We start from the raw sequence: 22,207 nt of genomic DNA on the forward strand, positions 1-22,207 counted from the left end.
GATGCTGGAAATCTTGAGCAACACACACGCAAACTTCTGAAGGAACCCAGCAGGTCAGGCAGAAAATATGGAAATGATGAATAGATTCAGAATCAGGTTGAACATCACTGGCATTTACGAGGAAATCTGCAGATGCTGGAAATACAAGCAACACACACAAAATGCTGGTGGAATGCAGCAGGTCAGGCAGCATCTACAGGGAGAGGCACTGTCGACGTTTCGGGCCTCTCCCTGTAGATGCTGCCTGGCCTGCTGCGTTCCACCAGCATTTTGTGTGTATCACTGGCATATGTTGTGACATTTGTTGTTTTGTTGCAGCAGTACCTAATAACAACAGAGAAAAAGCTGTCAATTACAGTAATAGTTAAATTAAATTATTAGTGCAAAAGAAAAAGTAGTGAAGTAGCATCAAATATGTGAGAAACCTGCAGATGCTGGAAATCCAACGTAAGTCACACAAAATGCTGGGGGGACTGAGCAGGCCAGGCAGCATCTAAGGAAACAAATGAACAGTCGATGTTTTGGGCCGAGACCCTTCGTCCGCACTGGAAAAGAAGGGGGGGGGGGGATGCTAGGATGCCATTTCTACCCTGGGAAACTCTTCTTATCAACAACACACACAAAATGCTGGTGGAACACAGCAGGCCAGGCAGCATCTATAGGGAGAAGCGCTGTTTCCCTATAGACAATGCTTCTCCTTATAGGTGCTGCCGGGCCTGCTGTGTTCCACCAGCATTTTGTGTGTGTTGTTTGAATTTCCAGCATCTGCAGATTTCCGTGTTTGCTATTCTTCTTATCATCTTGTGTCAAGTCTCCTCCCATATTCATTTACTCCGAGAGAAAAACCCTAACTTGCTCAACCTATCCTCAGAAGACATGTTATCTAGTCCAGACAGTAACCTGCATCCTCTCTAAAGTTTCCACATCCTTCCTATAGTGAGGTGGCCAAAACTGAACACAATACTCCAAGTGTGGCCCAAAGAGAAAAACCTGAGTTCGTTCAACCTAAGAGGTGTCTTCAAGATCTCGTAATAATCTCACGACCTGTGCTTTTGCAAAATCATTTGCTAACTGATTTGGTGCACTGAATATCAGCCATGGAGGAGGTAATTTCTGGGCACTCCTCTTTGGTTTCACCCGGCCCCTGGGTCCCCTCCTATACCTTTCAGATGCAAATCTCTGATTTTGCTACTGAGTTTTGTCTAATAACGATGGTTTATTGTTTTCATTCTGAGAATGACTGGTAATAGATAAGATAACAAAGTTGATAAATAAACCAGTATACGTGGATGACAATATCAGTTTCTGAGGCTTTAGATCATAAATTGATTCAAATTCATGACTAACCAAAAGACCGAGATAAAAACAGCGCACTCATTTTTCTCATTCACATCTGTTTAATCTGCTGCTGCTTTTCGTGCCTTGAATCCAAAAGTGATTTTCAGCCAATTAAGCTCTTCCGAAGTGCTGTGGCAACGAAAGTACTTTTTAACCACTGTATCGCAGTTCACATGACCATAATAAACCAATTACTGATGACAGCAGCCAACTTGTAGTGAGCTGACAGAAAGCAGCAGAGTGGAAATGTCCACATGAGCCCTGATCAGTCCACACTGAATGAGCAGTGCAGAAATCACTGGATGACTCCATGGGTCAGGCGGTGTCTATGGAGGGAACTGGACCATCGACACTTTGGGCCAAGACTGTCTACCACCCTGTTAAAGTGTCTCAACCCGAAACATCGAGATCTAGCACGTCGGGCAACGTCTGTTGAGAGAGAAGGGACTTGAAGAAGGATCTTGGTGCAAAATGTTGACTGTCCGTTCATTTCCTTAGGTGCTTCCTGATCTCCTTAATTCCTCCAGTGTTTTGTGTGTGTTACTAAGGAGAGTAAATGTCTCACACTGATGTCAAGAAGAATGTTGGAAGTTAAATTTAACTTGATGACTCCAACCCCACCACCCAGGTTATGCTCTTTTCTTTCTTCTGCCATCAAGAAGAAGGTCCAGGAGCCTCAAGACCCACACCACCAGCTTCAGGAACAACTTGTTACCCCTCAAACTTCAGGCTCTTGAGTGAGGTTATCTCCTCTCATCAAAGGGGATATCTTTACTCAACTTCACTCACCCCAATACTGAACTGTTCCCACAACCTATGAACTCTCTTCCAAGGACGCTTCATCTCATGTTCTCAATATTAGCTGCTTTTTTATTTATTTTTATTATTATTATCTTGATAATTTTTTTCTCATTTTGCAATTTCACAGTTTGCTGTCTTTTGCAACTTGTTTTCAGCCCGTCCTGTTGGGCGCAGTCTTTCATTGATTCTATTGTATTTCTTGTATTTACTGTGAATACTCATTTCCACAATTTTAATGTGAAAATGAATCTCAGGTTGTATATGATGACCTATATGTACTTTGATACATTGCTGTTCTTTTTTTTTTGAGTTGAGTATGCATCTTTGCTCACTATTCTGAATTACGTTACTCGCCATTTTGAACGCTTGCACCTTGGCCCGAGAGAAATTGTTCAACTGTATTCAAGTATGGAAGAATGGTAAATAAACTTGTTTTGATTATAAATTTACTTTGAACTTTGGAATTTCACATTCTTGTCCCATTTCCTCCTCTATGTAGCACCTTTGAATGATTAATCACCCACTCTTACATCCAGGAGTCACAAGAGAAACTGCAGCTGGAGGAACTCAGCAGGTCAGGGGGAGGGAGATGAATTGTTCTGATCGAAACCCTTTATCTTATTCCTGATCAGCAAAAATACATTTCCATGTGTAGGTGCTGCCTGACCCACTGAGCTCCTCCAGCATTTTGTTTCGAGGTTCAAAAGTTCAAAGTAAATTAATTCTCAAACTATATACATGTCACCACATACAACTCTGGGATTTATTTCCTCGCGGGCATACGCAGTACAGACTTGCGTAAGACAACACACTGTGCAAATACAAAAAGAAGAAGAAAAAGAAAAAATAATAATAATAATAATAAATAAACAATAACTACCTAGACCGTGAGGTGAAGAGTCTGTGAAAGTGAGCTCATAGGCTGTGGGAAGAGTTCAGTGATGGGGCAAGTGGAGGTAAGTGAAGTTAACCCCTTTGGTTCAAGATTCAGGTTATTTATTGTCATCTTTCAGTACACAGGCGGAAAGGAGAACAAAACAATTGTCCTGCCCGATCCAATCCTGCATAAGAAACACAATTTTAAAAATATAAAATAAATATAAGAGCAATTTTATAAAACACAATATATATATAAGTAACCGTGATATACAGTAGGCAGCCCTCGAACCCAGGGGGCCATGGGTTTGCGCCTCTGCTGGACTGTGTCCTTTCCAGGGTGCAAGCCTGGGTGGGAGATTTAAAGAACCGGGTGATGCCCCATGCAGCGGGCTCCCCCTCTCCACGTCACTGATGTAGTCCGAGGGAAGGGCAAGCGCCGATACAGTTTGTCACCAGTGACATCGCAGAGGTTGCCTGAGCGAAGTTGTAAACAGCATCAAACTGCCTTAGGGACCCCGGCTCCGGACTTCTTCCTCGGGGTTTGCTCCCGAAGCCTTTCCCGTGAGTGGGTATGGCCGCAAGGAGGGATAAAATCAGTTTTCTTTCTCCTAGGCGGGCTGCTGAGCCTCAACAGCTTGAAACAACCGAATTTGAGGCACCAGTAGTCCACCTTTGCTCTCTCTCTTGTCAGTAGAAACAGCTCCACTGAGCCCAGTAGCAAAGCGACACGTGAAGGCCAAGAGTCGGACTTGGTTGTGAGAGCTTATCCCCACTATCACCCCCAGCTATGACAGCCTCAGGAAATACATAGACATATTGTATATCCGTAAACTGATGCTGGGTGATGTGTATGAGTGGTCAGGTGGAGCTGTTGAACAGCCAGGTTAGCTCGGGGAAGCAGCAATTTTGAGCACGATGGTCCTGTAATGAATACCTTGTCTCACTCCCCTGATGGGAATGGGACAAATGGTCCATGAGCAGGGTGGGTGGGACCCTTCATGATGTTACTGGCCTTTCTCCGGCACCTTCCTGTATACACGTCCCTGATGGCGGGTAGGCGGGTGGCCAGTTTTAGCTGCCCGCTGCAGAGCCTTCTGACTGCCTCAGAGCAGCTTTCGTACCACACAGTGATGCTGCTCTCCCCTGCGCATCTGGAGAACGTGTGCGTAGTCCAGCTATCTTCAGCCTCCCCAGAAAGTAGATGCCTTGGTGAGCTTTCCTGACTGTGGAGGGTGGAATCTGGGACCGTGAGAGGTTGTGCGAGATCTGCACTCCCGGGAGCTTGAAACTGCTCACAGTTTCCACTCCGTTCCGACGTAAAGAGGGATGTGAGTGGTGCGAGTTCTTCTGGCCAATAACCATCTGCTCTGAGTCATGCTGAAGGGTCTCGGCCTGAAATGCCAACCGTTCACCCTTTTCCCTTGACGCGGCCCAGCCTGCTGAGTTCCCCTAGCATTCTGTGTGCGCTGCTTGCATTTCCAGCGTCTGCAGATTTTCTCTTGCTTGCAACCATCTCCTTTATCTTGCTGGCATTGAGGAAGAGGTTTAGCCTGGCACCAGGCCTCGAGCCCTTCCACCTCCTTGACCCGTGGCCTTGCTCCAATCTGTGGTCTCTTGTGTTGGCTGTTAGCTTTTATCCTCTTGTGAGTGGGTCCAATGATCCTTGAGATCAAAGTGGAGAAAGGCATTTCACAATTTGACCTGTGCACCAAGATTTGTCACAGCTAGCACAGGTCAAGTTGTGAAATGCCTCTTTGCACTTTCCTAACCTCAATCCAGACCGTGGATACTGAAGAGGTGCTCATGGGGTCAATGTCCAGTCAGTAATCTCATGGCAGAGGGGGAAGAAGCCGTTCTTAAAACATTGAGTGTGTCTCTTCAGGCTCCTGTGCCTCCTCCCTGATGGAAGCAATGAGAAGAGGGAACATCCTTCACGGTGGATGCAGCTTGTATACCAGATGACAGGTAGCCTTCAACATAGATGCCGCTTTTTTGAGAGGTTGCCCTTTGAAGGGGTCCTGGTGAGGGGAGGCCAGTGCCCATGATGAGAGGTTGCCCTTTGAAGGGGTCCTGGTGAGGGGAGTCTAGTGCCCATGATGAGAGGTTGCCCTTTGAAGGGGTCCTGGTGAGGGGAGGCCAGTGTCCATGATGAGAGGTTGCCCTTTGAAGGGGTCCTGGTGAGGGGAGGCCAGTGTCCATGATGAGAGGTTGCCCTTTGAAGGGGTCCTGGTGAGGGGAGACCAGTGCCCATGATGAGAGGTTGCCCTTTGAAGGGGTCCTGGTGAGGGGAGGCCAGTGTCCATGATGAGAGGTTGCCCTTTGAAGGGGTCCTGGTGAGGGGAGACTAGTGCCCATGATGGAGCTGGCTGAGTTGACAACTTTCTGCAGCTTTTCCCGATCCTGTGCAGTGCCCCTGCTCCCCTGCCCCCACACCAGATGGTGATGGAACTACGAACATAGAATGTTCTCCATGGTACATCTGTAGAAATCTTTGAGGGACTTTGGTGACATACCAATTCTCCTCAAACGCCTAGTGAAACAAGGCCACTGGCGTGCCTCCTTTGTAGTTGCATCGACGTGTTGGGCCCTGGGGAGACCCTCAGAGACGTTCACATCCAGGAACTTGAATTTGTGTGACGTTGAGAGTTAATTAAAGGGAGGTGTAGTTAATATGTGTGACTAATGAGGTAGTGTTAGCGGATTTAGCAGCGCCTGTTATTAGTCACGCTGCTGATTTTGTATTGTGTGGTTACGCACAACAGAAACAAACGCAGCGGGCTGGAGCTGTTTCACACGTTTTGTGATCAGGAAGGGAAATTTGCATCGTGCAAATCCAAAGGAGCTCGCTGCTGGGATGGTGAGGCTGAGTTTAGCTTTGAGTTTGCGGCCGATCGCAGAGTGTTGTCCACTTGTCCACCTTGCCGTGTGTAGGCGTATGTGTGAGCTTCACTAGATTTGCCACCAGACAAGCCACAGTCCTGTTATTGAGTTGTCAGGCATGCACTTGTCCATTTAACCCATTACTTACAATCGCGGCTGAAAGAGACTGTCCAGCTGACCCCGTAGATTTACCCCTGATTCTCCGGGAATTGATCGCTGGATCACCTCCACGGGCCTTGCCCAGGGCGGAGAAATTGTAGCATCATTAACAAACGATCACAATTTTTCTTCCATTAAACAAAAATTCTTCAGCATCACACACAAAGTGGAAGAGAAACTCGGCAAGCCTGAAAATTCCAAATTGAACCACCTTGGAGGAGAGGTTAACACGGGCGGGGAGAGGACATAGAGGAGAGAATTGGAGGAAGTTGTACATAGAGCTGTATAGCACAGAAATGAGCCATTCAGCCCATCACATTCGTGCTAAACCCTTTTCGTCCTTCTACCTTTGCCCACATTTCAACAGCATTTTTCTATGGCTTTTATATTTAAACATCTATTTAAATGCCTCTGGAATGTAATGGTTGTATCTCAGCAGGACTAGGTCAGAGAAAGGCTTGAAAACAAGGGTAAAAATCTTAAGGCGTTGCTGGTCTGGGAGCCAGAGAAATTAACAATAAATACCACCTCCACAACCGAAGTTTGCAATTGAATTTCCCCCTGAGTGCCTGGTGCATAGGAAGAGTTAATCACTCTGCATAGGGACTTGATAAAATGTGATCCTTTAATGGGGGTGAGTTAAATACTTGTGGTCTGCGGTAGCCTGCTGGTAAGAAAACAGGAAATAATAAGTGTTGATTGGAAGTGGCATAAGAAAATTAACTAGTGCCTCACCTTCCCCTTGCAGTTCCCTCCTCTCTTAAATCTTTTTGGCTCATAATCCTCAGCATGGGGCCACAGAAATTAATTCCACACCCATGAATGCAAGAGTGCATTTGAGAATTCTCACCCCCCTTTCTATCCTCATGGGCTGGACGCATTCTGGGTTTCCTTCATAGAGTTTGACTGAGTTCTCCAGATTATAGACTATTAATTGGTTCCCTAGCATGATAAGATGGATTCTTGACCTCACAATCTACTTGGCTATGTTCTTGCACCTTATTGTTAATCCACACTGCACTTACTCTCAAATTCTAATCTGCGTTGTTATTGTTTTACCTCGACGCACTCAGTAACAGCATCATAGCAGTCAGCTAATGCGCTAACATCTCGGGGTACTGAAGTGAGTTCAGTCCTGGGGTCCTCTATAAGGTCCCTCCTGTGGAATGCACGGTTTGCTCCAGTTTCCTCCCATGTTCCTGAGAGCTACAGGATATCAGTCATTGTAAATTGTCCCATGATCAGGTTAGGGTTGAATCGGAGTTGTCAGGGGTCGTTGGAGTGGTGTGGCTTGAAGTGTCGGTCGGGCCTATTCCACACTGTATCACTAAATCAATAAGAAATAATGGTCTGATCTGTGTGAACGGCGTGCAAGGCCAGCTTTTCACCGAATCTCAGTATAATAAACCAATTCTAATTCCAGTTCTTGCTTTGTCAGCCTAACACAGGATGAGCAGCAAGTGTCGTTTATCTCTGACCTCAGAGACTGAGAGAACAGTAGTTTCGTCCTCTGGGTGAGCAGCTGGCCATTTGGTCCATCAGGACTCTTCTGTCTGTGGGAGCAACCACTCAGTCCCATTTCCCAGCACTTCAGCTCCCCCCCATCCCAGTCCTTCCCTGCTCTCTTCTCCCTCTAATAAATTCCAGATTGAGAGTCCATCGTGTTGTATCGCCTCCCTTCCTCCCGTTCCTCCACCTTCTGAGTCCTTGCACCAATGGGAACTCGCCCACTTTGCCCAAAACTTGGATGATGTCCAAAAGTTCTGTCCAATCAACTTGATAGTGTGGTTATGAAGGTGTATGGCCTGTTGCTTGTTTCGTGGTACCTCCCACATACAAATGTAAGGAGAGTGAAATAGTTGTTACTCTGGACCTGATGCAACACAAAAAAACAGAAAAGAAAAAGAACACAACAATAGTAATAAAGAGCACATGATTAATATAAATAAGATCGCTTCTATACATAGACTGCCCATGAAGTGACACTGTGCTGTACATAAGGTGACTGACAGGAAATAATAAAGTAGTGGTGGAGTTCGTGGGTGGAGGTGTTGATCACCCTCACTGCTTGGTGAAAGGAACTGTTTTTGACTCTGGTGGTCCTGGTGTGAATGCTACGTAGCCTCCCCCCCAATGGGAATGGGACAAACAGTCCATGAGCAGGGTGGGTGGGACCCCTCATGATGTTTCTGGCCCCTTTTCCAGCTCCTTTCTCTGTATACTGTACGTTGATGGGGGAGGTAGACTGGTGCGGTGATGCACTGGGCAGTCTCGGCTGTCCTTTGTAAAGCCCGGATTAGTCAGGGAACTGAGTTCAAGAGCAGTGAGGTAAGGTTGCAACAATAAATGACTGGTTAGACCACACTTGGAATATTTTGATGCCTCATTATAAGGAATTAACAGATAGAGTAGACAGGGTAGATAGGGTGGATGTTATTTACTTGGATTTTCAGAGGGCTTTTGACAAGGTTCCGCACATAAAACTGCTAAACAAGGTAAGAGCCCACAGGTATTACAGGAAAGATACTAGCATGGATAGAAGATTGGCTAACTTGCAGGAGGCAAAGAGTGGGGATAAAGGGGACCTTTTCAGGTCTTATGAGGAAAGAGAGTTAGGGCTTTTCTCTTTGGAGCGACGGAGGATGAAAGGTGACTAGGTAGAGCTATACAAGGTGATAAGGGACACAGACAGAATGGACAGCCAGAGATTTTTGTCCTGGGCCAAAATGGCTAATACAAGGGGGCAGAATTTTAGTGTGATTGGAGGTAAGTACAGTGGGGGGCATCAGAGGTAGTTCTTTTTGCACAGTGAGTGGTGGGTGCACGGAACACCTGCCAGGGGAGGTGGTGGGGGCAGATACGTTAAGGACGTTTAAGAGAGATGTGCACATGGATGATAGAGAAATGGAGGGCTATGTAGGAGGGAAGTATTAGATAGATTTTGGAGTAGGTTAAATGGACAACACAACATTGTACTCTGAGCAGGTTGTACTGTTCTATGAGACTGACAGGGGATGTGGCTGTGCCCTAGTGCTGAGGGAGAGTCACAGATCGGTCATGTCTCGTGCTTGATACTTGTTGCTTATTTATTTAGTAATATCGTTATTTTGTTTTTCATTTTGTATTTGCACAGTTTGTTGTCTTTTGCAGGTTGGTTGGTTGTCCGTCCTGTTGGGTGAGGTCTTTCATTGGTTCTATTGTATTTCTTGGTTTTACTGTGAATGCCTGCAAGGAATGAATCTCAGGGTTGTCTGTGGTGACATAAATGTACTTTGCTTGCTCTCCATATCTTACTGTCCTGATTGTGTATCACATAGACATCCGGGATGCAACATTTATGGCCGGGGGGGCTCGATATGGACGGGATATGGATATAAACTAACTTTGAACTTTAATTATACTCCCATATCATAGTCAATGAGACCAAGACATTCCTTTGGCCCAATGTGATGAAGTGAAGTTTGATGTGCACCCAGTAGAAAGATATTGAGATGGGTTGGTCAAAGAGGTAACCATAAGGCACAGAGCAGAATTAGGCCATTCTGCCCATTGAGTCTGCTCCACCATTCTACCATGGCTGATTTATTATCCTTCTCCCTTTGATTCCCCAACTAATCAAGAACCTATCAACCTCCACTTTAGATCTGCTCAATGAATTGGCCTTCACTGGCCTGTGGCGATGAATTTGACAGATTCACCACCCTCTGGCTAAAGGAATTCCTGCTCACCTCTGTTCTAAATAGATACCCCACTTTTCTGATGCTGTGTCCTCTGGTCCTAGACTCCCCCATTACAGGAAATGTCCTCCCACATCCATTCTGTCCAGACCTTTCAATATTCAACAGATTTCAGTGAGATCCCCCTCATTCTTCTAAAGTACAGGCCCAGAATAACCAAATGCTTGTCATTTGGTACCCTCTAAAGAAGGTATGAAGGATGGAAATGGCGGGTTAGAGATACAACAAGGTGTACAAAGAGAGTGTCAGAGCTTGGGGCCTAGGCAGCCAAGGGATTGGTGATAGGGCGAAGAAAATAGGGAGAAGGATGGGAGGGTGGCCTGATGCAGGGTTTCAGATCATCAACAATTTCTTTCTACCCACAGATGCTACTCCCCTCTCTGAGTTCCTCCGGCAGAACGTTTGCTCTCAGGGTACTTGATGTCTAGAACCAGGCTTCACAGTCTCAGAATGGTCAGCCATTCGGGACTGGAAGGGGGAGAAGTCTTTGGAATTCTCTACTCGAGTGGACAATGGAGGCTCAGTTGCTAAGTAAATTCAAGTGGAAAATTGATAGGTGTCAAACAAATCAAAGGCAAGGTCAAACACAACGTAAACAGCCAACAGGCTGTGCTGACCAGCAACTCACAGATTCAACCCTAACCAATTTACAGTGACTATTAACCTACTAACCATTGCGTCTTTGTACTGTAGGAGGAAACCAGAGCATCCAGAGGAAACCCACACGCTTTCAGGAAGGAACGTACAAACTTGCTGACAGATGACGCTGGAATTGACCTCCGAACACCGACGCACCAGGTGATGCCAGAACTGAACGCCGAACACCGATTGTAATACAGTGGCACTAACCGCAGCATTTTATTTATTAAGAAGGTACGTATATGCTGCCATTGAGGTTAACTTTCTTGCTGCTATTTACATAAAGAAATGCAACAGAATTTATGACAATCTATACGTAAACAAAGACTGACAAACAACCAATGTGCATACATAAAACTTCATACATTAAAAAAAATACTAAGATTAATTCTAGAATTCCTGAATGTGAGTTTGTGGGTTGGGGAACAGTTCAGATTTGAGGTGAGTGAAGTTATCCATGCTGGTTCAGAAGCTGGGTGGTTGGGGTGGGGGTGCAAAATGGGATTACTAATGGGGAACGTGATACTGAACTAAATGTTCAGCCATTTAATGGTGTAGCAGGAGCACAGGACCGAGTGGCCTCTGTTCCAGATGCCATTTCTCATTCATACCCTTAAAAAGCAAAGCCCTGATATTTCTTCCTAATTTCTTTCTAACTGCACAAGAAGATCACATTCTGTTTTCTAACCTTAATCCAGCTTTTATTTTGCAAGAGTTTGCCCAACAGCTCTTGGACAGATGTGGTGAGATACGTTTCCTTTGCAGCCGTACAAAAATATAATTCAGCCTCGCACTCAGAAAAGCACCTCAGCATCACACGCTGAGGCAGCTAAAGGTCGGTATCAGCTTTACTCACTGAAGCACCAGAGCCCGAGTGGAGCTTCTTGCTCAACTGGTTCTGTGCGAGAGTGCGGCAGTGTAGGAGGGCGTATGACTTCAATGCTCAGAGACAAAGGTCGTGTGGTGCCTTTCACTTTCTCTATTTTGTAAACAAATGGCAGGAGATGGCATCTCTGCCATCTGGTTGATAAACTACTGAGCACTTCAGTGGAAGACACACCAAATGCTTGAGGGAATTCAGCAAGTGAGACACCATCTGTGGAAGGGAATAAATGGTCGACCTTGTGGGTCCTGACGAAGGGTTTCGACCTGAAATGCTGACTTTTTACACCTCTCCATAGGCCAGGAGTTTCTAACCTGGGGTTCACAGACCCCTTGGTTAACGGCAGGGGCCATGGACACTGCCTGACGTGCTGAGTTCCTCCAGCGTTTTGCGTTTGTGTTATTCTGGGTTTCCAGCATCTGCAGAATCTCGTGTTTATGGGTTTCTTTAGCAGGCTCTGTCAGGCAGGCAATGTAGTGCTTTGACAAGCTAACACCAGTGCCACCTGTGAGCAAATCCCCTTTCACAAACTAACTGTTAAATCAGGGGCACTTCTACACTGGTGTTCTGACAAACACCAATAACTACCACTGCACTAAATCTGCCTGACTGTAATAACTACCACTCTACTGGTACCGTCTCACACCAGTAACTACCCCTGCACTAATACTACCACTCTATTAGTTCTGTCCCACACCAATAACCATCATCACAGTTATGATGTTCTCGGGTGCAGAGATGACTGGTCCTTCATTTAGAATGATTTGAGAGTTACTGGAGGCTTTAGAACATGGAAAATAGAACAGTACGGCTCAGATACGGCCTTTCAGCCCAGGATGTTGTGCAGACCATTTAACTGACTCCAAAATCAATCTCACCCCTCCCCTCTCACATAACCCTCCAATTTCACTTATCCATGTGCCTGTCTGAGCTGTCCTTAATGTATCTGCCTCTACCATCCCTGGCAGGGTGTTCCACACACCCACCTCTCTCTGTTTAAAATAAAATTATCTCTGATATCACCCCCCCCCAACTACACTTCTCTCCAATCACCTTAAAATTATGCCCCCTGGTTTTACCTGTTTCCACCCAGGGGAAAAAGCCTCCAGCTGTCCACTCAATCTATGCTTTTCATCACAGCACATAAATGTCAACACCTCACAGTGGTGTTTACACATTGCACAGGAGTTAGTTTTCAGCTTCCTGTGCTGCTAGATGCTTTGATGAAATGCTGTACTTAGAAGTCAATGGCCAGTCTATTTTGATAAACAGTTCCTGTTTATCATTTTATTCTTTGTTCTCCTCAAGCTTGTACCATGAAAGCATGTTGCAAAGAGGCTGATAGGACTTCAGCGGTTCTGGATGGAGGCCAACAGTCTTCAGTAACTGCACGTCAGAAGCTGGTCTCAAGCAATGATGTTCAGCTGAGGTGAGGGCAGGAGAATCGACCAGGAAGGCTGGGATACAGGCGGCTGAGTGATTCTAAGTTGCAGGGATGCCTCTGACGGTGGGACCACCGTGACCTGGTGGATGGCGGGGCTTTGGAAGAGCTCCAACAAGAAGCAGGAGGGAGAGTGGGACACCACTCTGTTTAGCCCCGGGCCTTCACTCCTGAGAAGATTACAGACATTTGTGGAGAATGCTCAGAGGGGAGAGCAAAAGCAGATGAGGAATTGAGGAAAATGGGAAGATAGGGAGCAGGATGAAGTTTCCGTGTGTGTCACTTGGATGCCAGTCTTGGAGGAAGGAAGCTGAGAGTTGGGCAGGAAGATGGAGGCAGAGGACTATGTGTGGTTCAGGTTGGGAGGGATGGGCAAGATTAAGGTCCTAAAGAAGACAGCAGGGACCAGGATGGAACGGAAGGAAGTCAGTTACCTCACAAGGCTATTCCTGTGGCCAAGTAAAAGCCATTGTGCATTTTAATGAGGAACACAGAACAGTTACAACACAGTACAGGTCCCTTGCTACATGATGTTGTGTAAACATTTTAATCTACTTCATGATCAATCAACCCTTCCCTCCTGCATAAATCTCCATGTTTCTTTCATCTAGGTACCTTTCTAAAAGTCCCTTAAATGTCCCTAATCTATCAGCCTCTACCCCAGCAATACAATCCAGACACTTACCAATATCTGGGTAAAATAAAACTCCCTATGACATCCCCCTTTATTTTCCTCCACTCACCTTAAAAGGATGTCTTCTGGTATTAACCATTGATACCCTGAGAAAAAGGCTCTAGCTTTCCACTTTGCCTCTTATAATCTCATCTACCTTTATCAAGTCATCTCTCATCTTCCACTCCTAGCTTGTTCTCAGAAGACATGTTCTCTAAACCAGGTAGCATCCTGCCAAGTCCCCTCTGCACCTCTCTAAAGCTTCCACATCCGTCCTATAATGAGGTGACCAGAACAGATCACAATACTCCAATGTGGTCTAACCAGAGTTTTATAGAGCTGCAACATTACGTCGTGACTCTCAACTCAATCCACCCTCTTCCTTCGTAACCACCCTTCAAAACTTGTGCAGCCACTTTTTGTGTCTTCTTCTTCACAGATTTTCTGTTTTATCTTTAAGATATTTACTAAATCAAAAAGCTGTTCTTCTAAATTCTGTGCAATAATCCTCTACTTTATCTGATCTTCCCTCATAAGCTCACTCGTTCCCTCACATTGTAAAGCTACACACTTCTCCCTATAAGACTAACAGTGTTCCAAGTGCAACCTAACATCCACTTACAGTTCCCTCTGGAGCAGGGGTTTCCAACCTTTATCACACCATGAGCCAATACCATTAAGCAAGGGGTTCACGGACCTCAGGTTGGGAATCACTGCTCTTGAGTTTTATATTGCCAGAGAATAACCGCAAACCCCTTGTTCTCCAATCCACTGGATAGCAAGAAAATTCAAAGTTCAAAGCTCAAAGTAAATTTATTATGAAGGTACTGTACATATATGTCAGCATATACTACCGTGAGGTTCATTTCCTTACAGGCAGTCACAGCAGAACAGAGAAACTGAATTGGCTTTATTTCTTACATCCTTCACATGTATGAGGAGTAAAAATCTTTACGTTACGTCTCTGTCTAAATGTGCAATGTGCAATCATAGTAAGTTTTAATAATTTATAGAACAGTGAATGTAACATAGAAATACATTCAAATCAGCGTGAGTTAATCAGTCTGATGGCTTGGTGGAAGAAGCTATCCCAGAGCCTCTTGGTTCTGGCTTTTACGCTGCGGTACGGTTTCCCAGATGGTAGCAGCTGGAGCAGTTTGTGGCTGGGGTGACTCAGGTCCCCAATGATCCTTCAGGCCCTCTTTACACACCTGTCTTTGTAAGTGCCCTGAATCATGGGAGTTCACAACTACAGATGTGCTGGGCTGTCCACACCACTCTCTGCAGAGTCCTGCAGTTAAGCGAAGTACAGTTCCCATACCAGGCAGTGATGCAGCCAGTCAGGATGCTCTCAATTGTGTCCCTGTAGAAAGTTCTTAGGACTTGGGAGCCCATACTGAACTTCCTCAACTGTCTGAGGTGAAAGAGGCGCTGTCGTGCCTTTTCCACCACAGCTGGTGTGTTCAGAACTACAATAGAATCAGTGAAAAGCTACACACGTCCAAATGTGCAAAAGAAGACACTGTGCAAATAAAAAAAAATAATAATACTGAGAACATGAGTTATGGAGTCCGTGAAAGTGAGTGCGTAGGTAGTGGAATCAGTTCAGTGTTGAGGTATCCATGCTGATAGTACTTGTTCATGACTCTGGTGGTATGGGGCCTAGGGTCCTTGAACCCCCTTCCTGGTGTAGCAACAAGAGTAAAACATGGTCTTAAATATGGATGCTGCTTTCTTGAGGAAACACGCCTTGCTCAGTGGTGGGGAGGTCTCTGCTTGTGGTGGACTGGGCTGTATTCACCACTATCCATAGACCTTTCCATTATTGGGCATTGGTGTTTCCATACCAGGCCATGATGCAGCCAGTCAGATACTCTCCATCACGCATCTATAGAAAGTTTCACTATTCCCTGAGTCTCTCCAAGTCATTGTAATGATGAATGGTTATGCATCTCAAGACTCTTTAAGACTTCACTGTTCATCATCCCATTTGCAAGACGTGGAGATGAACTGTCACTCTGTTTTCCCTCTCACCACTGTTTGCCTGGTCAAGATCTTTTCAGTCTCTGTCTGGTCCAGCTTTGTGTACCTAACACCCGGGAAGGAAATGTGGTTCAAGTTCAGGGGAGTGACAATGAGTCTCTTACCTTCTTGTTTTCCAGAAGTACTGGAAGATGAAAAGAATCAGCCTAATTATCTTTGCTGCTTCCTTTTGGTCCCTGACCCTTGGATATAAATGTGGTATGTATCCATTTTTTAATTGTCAAATTCCCAGCAGGAAATGTTGTTGTTGGCGTCACCTCACAACGTGGGAGAAGGGCTTTGCGATTCTGAGCTACATTGACAGATCTTTCCGGTCTCCATTTTGTCTTTTCATTAGAAAACAAGGATTTGAAGTGCCTGGTGGATTACAAAAAGCTGATGACTTGCTGCTGGTCACAGAACGTTTCCCAAGGCAGTTCTCGGTGTGAAGTGCAAGTGGATGAATTCAAAAGCAATTGGTTTGTAAAATGACTGCTCCTCACATGGCTAGTAGGGCATCAGGGAGAAGGGGTTGAGAAGGATAGTAGATCAATCACAACAGAATGGCAAATCAGACGATGGCCCGAATGGTCTAATGCTCCTCTTATGTCTTATTGACTTATAGTTTTATGTTCTAATGGTCTTACTGTTTAATGGACATGCCATGGTCTGATGTTCTTGCAGATTTATGTCTCATGGTCTCATGTCCTATGGTCTTATGTTCTTCAAGTCAAGTCAAGTTTCAAGTTGCTTTTATTTTGTTTCAACCATAAACTGCTGGTACAGTACACAGTAAAAACAAAACAATGTTCCTCCAGGACCCTGGTGCTACATGAAACAACTCAAGGCTACACTAGACTATGTAAAACACCACAAAAACTACACTAGACTACGGACCTACACAGGACTATATAAGGTGCACAGAACCATGCAGGGCAGTACAATAATTAATGAACAAGACAATAGGCACAGCGGAGGACGAATTTCAATATAATAATAAATGATGTAGATGTAAGTCTAGACTCTGAGTATTGAGGAGTCTGATGACTTGGAGGAAGAAAATGTTACACAGTCTTATCTTCTAATGGCAAATGGTCTTATGGTCTTACGGTTTGATGGTCTGATGGTCTGATGGTCTATTTCTGATCTTATGTCTGATGGTCTATTTCTGATCTTATGTCTGATGGTCTATTTCTGATCTTATGTCTGATGGTCTATTTCTGATCTTATGGTCTGATGGTCTATTTCTGATCTTATGGTCTGATGGTCTGATGGTCTATTTCTGATCTTATGTCTGATGGTCTGATGGTCTATTTCTGATCTTATGTCTGATGGTCTATTTCTGATCTTATGGTCTGATGGTCTATTTCTGATCTTATGGTCTGATGGTCTGATGGTCTATTTCTGATCTTATGGTCTGATGGTCTGATGGTCTATTTCTGATCTTATGTCTGATGGTCTGATGGTCTATTTCTGATCTTATGTCTGATGTTCTTACGGAGCCAGTCACTGTTTCCTCTACACTGCATGGGTGCATGGCCACACTGCAACTGAGATGTTCCCACACACATAGCCTTTGTTGCCGCACAGCTTGGAAAAAGACAGCCAAGAAAAAGTTTACAAAACATGAAAGATTTTCTTTCTTGCCCTTTTATTCATTATACCCTTCAATTGATAAATAAAATCAGACAGAAGATATAAAAGTCTGAAAGCACAGCCCACCAGGCTCAAGGGTAGCTTCTACCCCACCACCACTGTAATAAGACTAGATTAAATCGATCACTAGTAGGATAAATTGGACTCTAAACCTTTCACAATCTACCTCGTTATGATCTTATAATCAATGCTTATATTTTGTATTTTGTACTTTTAAAGTATATATTTCTGACTGAGCAACCTTGTAGCAATAATTTCCTTCAGGATAAATAAAGTATCTTATCTTATCTTGCACCTTATTACTTGCCTGCTCTTCACTTCCTCTGTAATTGTTACACTTTATTCTATATTGTGCTGTTGTCTTTCTTGAGCTTCCTCAATCCGTTGTGCATCTCATCCTTTCACATTATCTCAGTACACACGACACTGATAAACCAATTCCCAATCTAGTCTAATTGCAAGACTTGTGCTAATGTCAGCTTTTCAATCTAATAATTCATTCACAGTTTAAACTGGGTGTTGTTGGATTCTGGTGCTTAAATCCAAGTTTATTTTAGAAGTCAGGAACGAGGCACACAAGCTTGTTGCTTCACGGTTATTTTATTAAGAGTTGATGGAACAGAGGAAAATTGAATAGGCAATAATAGGAGTCTACTAGTTCGAAGTAAGTTTATTAGATGTCACCATATACATCCCTGAGATTCGTTTTCTTGTGGGCATACTCAGTAAATCTAAGAACTATAACAGAATCAATAAAAATTCACACCCAACAGGATGGACAAACAGCCAACATGCAAATAACAGCAAACTGTGCAAATACAAAATAGAAAATAAGTAAGTAATAAATAAATAAATATCAAGAACATAGGAGGAAGAAGAGAGAGGAACTGAAGATAGTGCCTATTTACTTTTAGTTAAGGAAAAATTCCATTCAAATCTATAGATAAGAACTAACCAATAAGAAAGTACTTATTCAATACTACAGTGAAAGTGAACCAATGAGAAAGCACTTATTTAAGTAATTCATCAAAGAAACTTCCAGAGCTTTCCAGAATTATATTTTCTATAGCCTTAAGAACAGGGGTTCCCAACCTGGGGTCCATGCCCCCCCCCCGTAAGACTCCATGGCATAAAGAAGGATGGGAGCCCTGTACTAGAGGCATATTAAACTGTTATACATATAAGAACTACTTAAAATACAAACAGAATTCATTGTTAAACTGCAAAGGAAATAATAGTTAAAGAGTCTAATCTAAGAATTAAACAGTTGTGTTAAGAGATGCTCAGACCTGTTGCCTTGATCATATAACCCATGCCTGCGGATTACTAACTCAGTAACAGGAGAAACCCCACAGACTTCTCCTCACCCTGCACTGTCACTGGGCCTGTCCTCCTGGAACGGCCTCCCCAGCAGAACTGACTGCCGCCATTCGGAAAGGCATTTACCAAAATCGGCAGTGAAGCAGTCAGCCTAACACGAGTACGGTGCCAACCATAAGACCGGGGTTCAATTCCCTCTGCCGTCTATCAAGGGTTTGCACATTCTCCCTGTAACTGCGTGGGTGCTCTGGCTCCCTCCCACAATCCAAAGACGAGGGGTGATAGGCAGATGGAGGAGGGAAGCGTGCTCCTGTTTACATTGAACACGAGAGATGCTGCAGATGTAGAGCAACACACACAAACTGCTGGAGGAACTCAGCAGGTCAGGCAGGCAGTGTCTCTGGAGAGGAATGAAGGGTCTTGGTCCAAGTTGACACTTCAGCAGTGGAAAAGGTGAGCAGTTACAAGATCCTGGGTGTCAACGTCTCTGAGCATCTATCTTCAGTCCAACATATTACTAAGAAATTACAACAGCGGCTATATTTCATTAGGAATTTGAGGAGAACTCGTCTGCCACCAAAGACACTCGCAAATTTCTACACCTATACCACTGTGAGCCATTTTGGGCTCCTCACCTAAGGAAAAAAGATGAGCTGGCGTTGGACAGGGTCCAGAGGAGGTTCACAAGAATGATTCTGGGAATGAAAGGGTTAACATTATGAGGAGTATGTATTGGCTCTGGGCCTGTACTTGCTGGAGTTTAGAAGAATGAGGGGGGCATCTCACTGAAACCTATTGAATATTGAAAGGCCTAGATAGAATGGGTGTGGAGAGGATGTTTTCTATAATGGGGAAGCCTTGGACAAGAGCTCACAGCATCTAAATAGAGGAATGTCCTTTTAGAACAGAGATGAGGAGAAATTTATTTAGCCAGGGAGTGGTGCATCTGTGGAATTCTTTGCCACAGACGGTTGTGGAGGCCAAGTCATTGTCCAATGTCATACGTTCTTATAATAATCCAAAATGTCTCCTGTCAAGAGGGCTCTTTTAGCTCCTGATTCTCATGTTCTTCTGCTTTCTGTGTCTTAAAGGAAAGGTTTCCCGAAAAATTGCAGCTGGGAAAATGCGCAGGAGAGGAGCTGCACAATTTCCTTTAAATTCTTCGCTGCGGCTCAGAAATTCAATATCACGCTGCTGTGTAACAAGGACGGTTTGATGAAAGAAGCTGCAAAGATTCACACCTTCATTCCAAAGGATAACAGTAAGTGAAAGGCAGCCAGTTAGAGGTTTGCTGAGCAGTGTCAGAATCAGGTTTCTTATCACCAACATATGGTGTGAAACTTGGTTTGTGGCAACAGCGCAGCACAATATACTTTAAAATGACTATACATTACAATACGAAATATAAAACTACAATATATAGCCCGTCGAGTCTGCCTTGCCATTTCTGCCATTCCATCATGGCCGATTTATTATCCCTCTCAACCCCATTCTCCTGCCTTCTCCCCGTAACCTTTGACACCCTGACTAATCAAGAACCTATCAACCTCTGTTTTAAATATATCCAAATGACTTGGCCTCCACAGCCATCCAGCTAAGGAAATCTCTCCTCATCTCTGTTCTAAAGGTGCATCTCTCTGTGCCCTCTGCCCCATTATAGGAAACATCCTCTCCAAGTCCACTCTATCTAGGTCCTTCAATATTTGGCAGGTTTCAATGAGATCCCCCACCCCCTTTCTTCTAAACTTCAGTGAGTACAGCCATCAAATGGTCCTCGTGTGTTAACCCTTTCATTGCCAGAATCATTCTCAGGAATCTCCTCTGGATCCTCTCCATTGATAAAGGGCCCCAAACTGCACATGGTACTGCAGATATAGTGCCTTACAGAAGTCTGAAGAACATATATATGGCTAGGGTGTCTAAGGCTTTTGCACAGTACTGTATTTGTCAATGTGGAGTGGAGAGCGAGCTTGTAAATCTGGCGGGAGCAAAGGATGTTGGGAATGGTGAGGGTGGAGTGCCAAGGGAGGGGTGTGGGACAGGTGGCAAAGAAGGAGGTGGCACGGGCACAGACACACCCAACCCTGAGACCCCAGGCAAGGTCATTTGATTCCAAACAAGTGTTTTATTGATCATTACAAAATGTTTCTCTGGTGCTTCCCGCTCCCTCCACTCTCCCTTCCCTTTCCCTCTCCCTTTCCCCCTCTCCCTGCCCCCTTCCCACTCTCAGTCCACAATGGAGACCCACATCAGAATCAGGTTTATCATCACTCGCCTATGTCTTGAAACTTGGGTTTTTTTGCAGCGCAGTACAGTGCAACACATAAAATTACTACAGTCCTGTGCAAAAGTCATCGGCACCCATGCTTTATAGACCTTGGCACAGTATTGTAATTATCGGGATTGAGACTAAATAGGCAGCAGCTATGAACAGGCCTGGATTCCTTATTTTCCCGATCCACAGATTCCAGTGGGAAGGTAGAGAAAGCACTGAATATTCCAACACTCGCAGGCCTTGCTTCCCACTGAGAAATTTTCCGAATCAAATTCAGGTTTAACATCACCGACATGTCATGAAATTTGTTGTTTAGGGCAACAGTACAATGCGATACGAAATAATTAAAAACCATAAATTACAGTAAGTATATATGTAAGTGGTGCAAAAGGAGAGCCCCCCCCCCACCCCTCCGGTGGCAGCAATGGGAAGCGGGCATGTGATGGGGGTCCCTGATGATAGATACCACCTTTCTGAGGCATCACCTTTTGAAGGTGCCTTCGACATTGGCTGAATTTACAACCTCCTGCAGCTTTTTCTAATCCCGCGCAGCGGCCAGCAATGAAAACAATTAGACAGCTCTCAAGGGTACGTCTGTAGGAATTTGCGAGGGCCTTTGGTGACAGACCAGATCTACTTCAAACTCCTGATGAATCGTGCCTTCTTTGTAATGGCGGCTTCCAATGACTCTCTGTGGAGAAACAAGCTCAACATTTCATTCTCCTGCTGCTAATTCCCCTCATCTCGATCGTCGATGGGTGTAACTGTTTACCATCTAAAAATCTTTCGAAAGTCTAATACGATTCATTTAACCTTTTATTTCTTGTGGGGGAAAAGCCCTGCTTTTCAGAATGGCGTGTGATGTTCGAACTGTGGCTCAACCGCCACCTGCCACAGCATTAGCTTCACTTCCTTGCTTTTATATTCACTAGATCTGTGTAAAGTAAAAAATATAGAAATGTTTCTGACTTTCACGACCTTTTCATTCTTTCACTCCACAGCTAAAGGGCAAAGCGCATTAATCCCAGAAAATTACCCCATTCTGGTCTTTATTGAGGCAGTGGTCGGAATTGAACCCGAGTCACCGGCTCTGTAAAGCATTGTGCTAACCATGGTGTCACTGTAAGGGAGATCATCCCCACCCTCTGATACCACCTGCGATAGATCGGAGGGGTTACATCACCCCCTGGTCTGGAGGCTCCCATGCACGGGATGGGGAAGGGATGGCAGAGGGTTGTAGACCCCCCCCCCCCCCCCAGCTCCGTCACTGGACAAACCCCATCCCCACCATTGAGGACATCTTCCAGAGGTGCCGACTGAAGAGCACACCACCCATCTCTGAGGACCTGACCACATGGGTCATGCCCTCTTTTCAAAGTTCAAAGTAAGGTTATTATCAAGGTGTGCCTAGGTTACCGTATACAGTCCTGCCTTCACATTCATTTTCTGACAGGCATTTACAGGAAAATAAAGAAAATGCCATCAAGTTTATGAAGATCTATAC

General features: G+C 44.7%; 1 protein-coding gene across 4 annotated transcripts in view; it reads left to right on the forward strand.

Moving 5' to 3' along the window:
• LOC132382903 (interleukin-2 receptor subunit beta-like) overlaps positions 1–22,207 on the forward strand; it is an 84,503-nt gene that overhangs the window by 31,529 nt on the left and 30,767 nt on the right. For 2 of the 4 annotated variants that reach the window (XM_059953441.1, XM_059953444.1), the window contains exons 2-5: positions 10,488–10,667; positions 15,593–15,671; positions 15,811–15,931; positions 19,520–19,689. In XM_059953441.1, the coding sequence (XP_059809424.1) occupies positions 15,605–15,671; positions 15,811–15,931; positions 19,520–19,689 (358 nt within the window). In that variant the 5' untranslated portion in view covers positions 10,488–10,667; positions 15,593–15,604. Of the gene's footprint in view, positions 1–5,741; positions 5,876–10,487; positions 10,668–12,683; positions 12,746–15,592; positions 15,672–15,810; positions 15,932–19,519; positions 19,690–22,207 lie in introns of those variants that run through there. The other 2 variants (XM_059953442.1, XM_059953445.1) reach the window with 2 other exon arrangements.

This window comes from Hypanus sabinus, chromosome 29 (genome assembly GCF_030144855.1).
Source record: "Hypanus sabinus isolate sHypSab1 chromosome 29, sHypSab1.hap1, whole genome shotgun sequence".
In the NCBI taxonomy this organism is placed as follows: domain Eukaryota; kingdom Metazoa; phylum Chordata; class Chondrichthyes; order Myliobatiformes; family Dasyatidae; genus Hypanus; species Hypanus sabinus.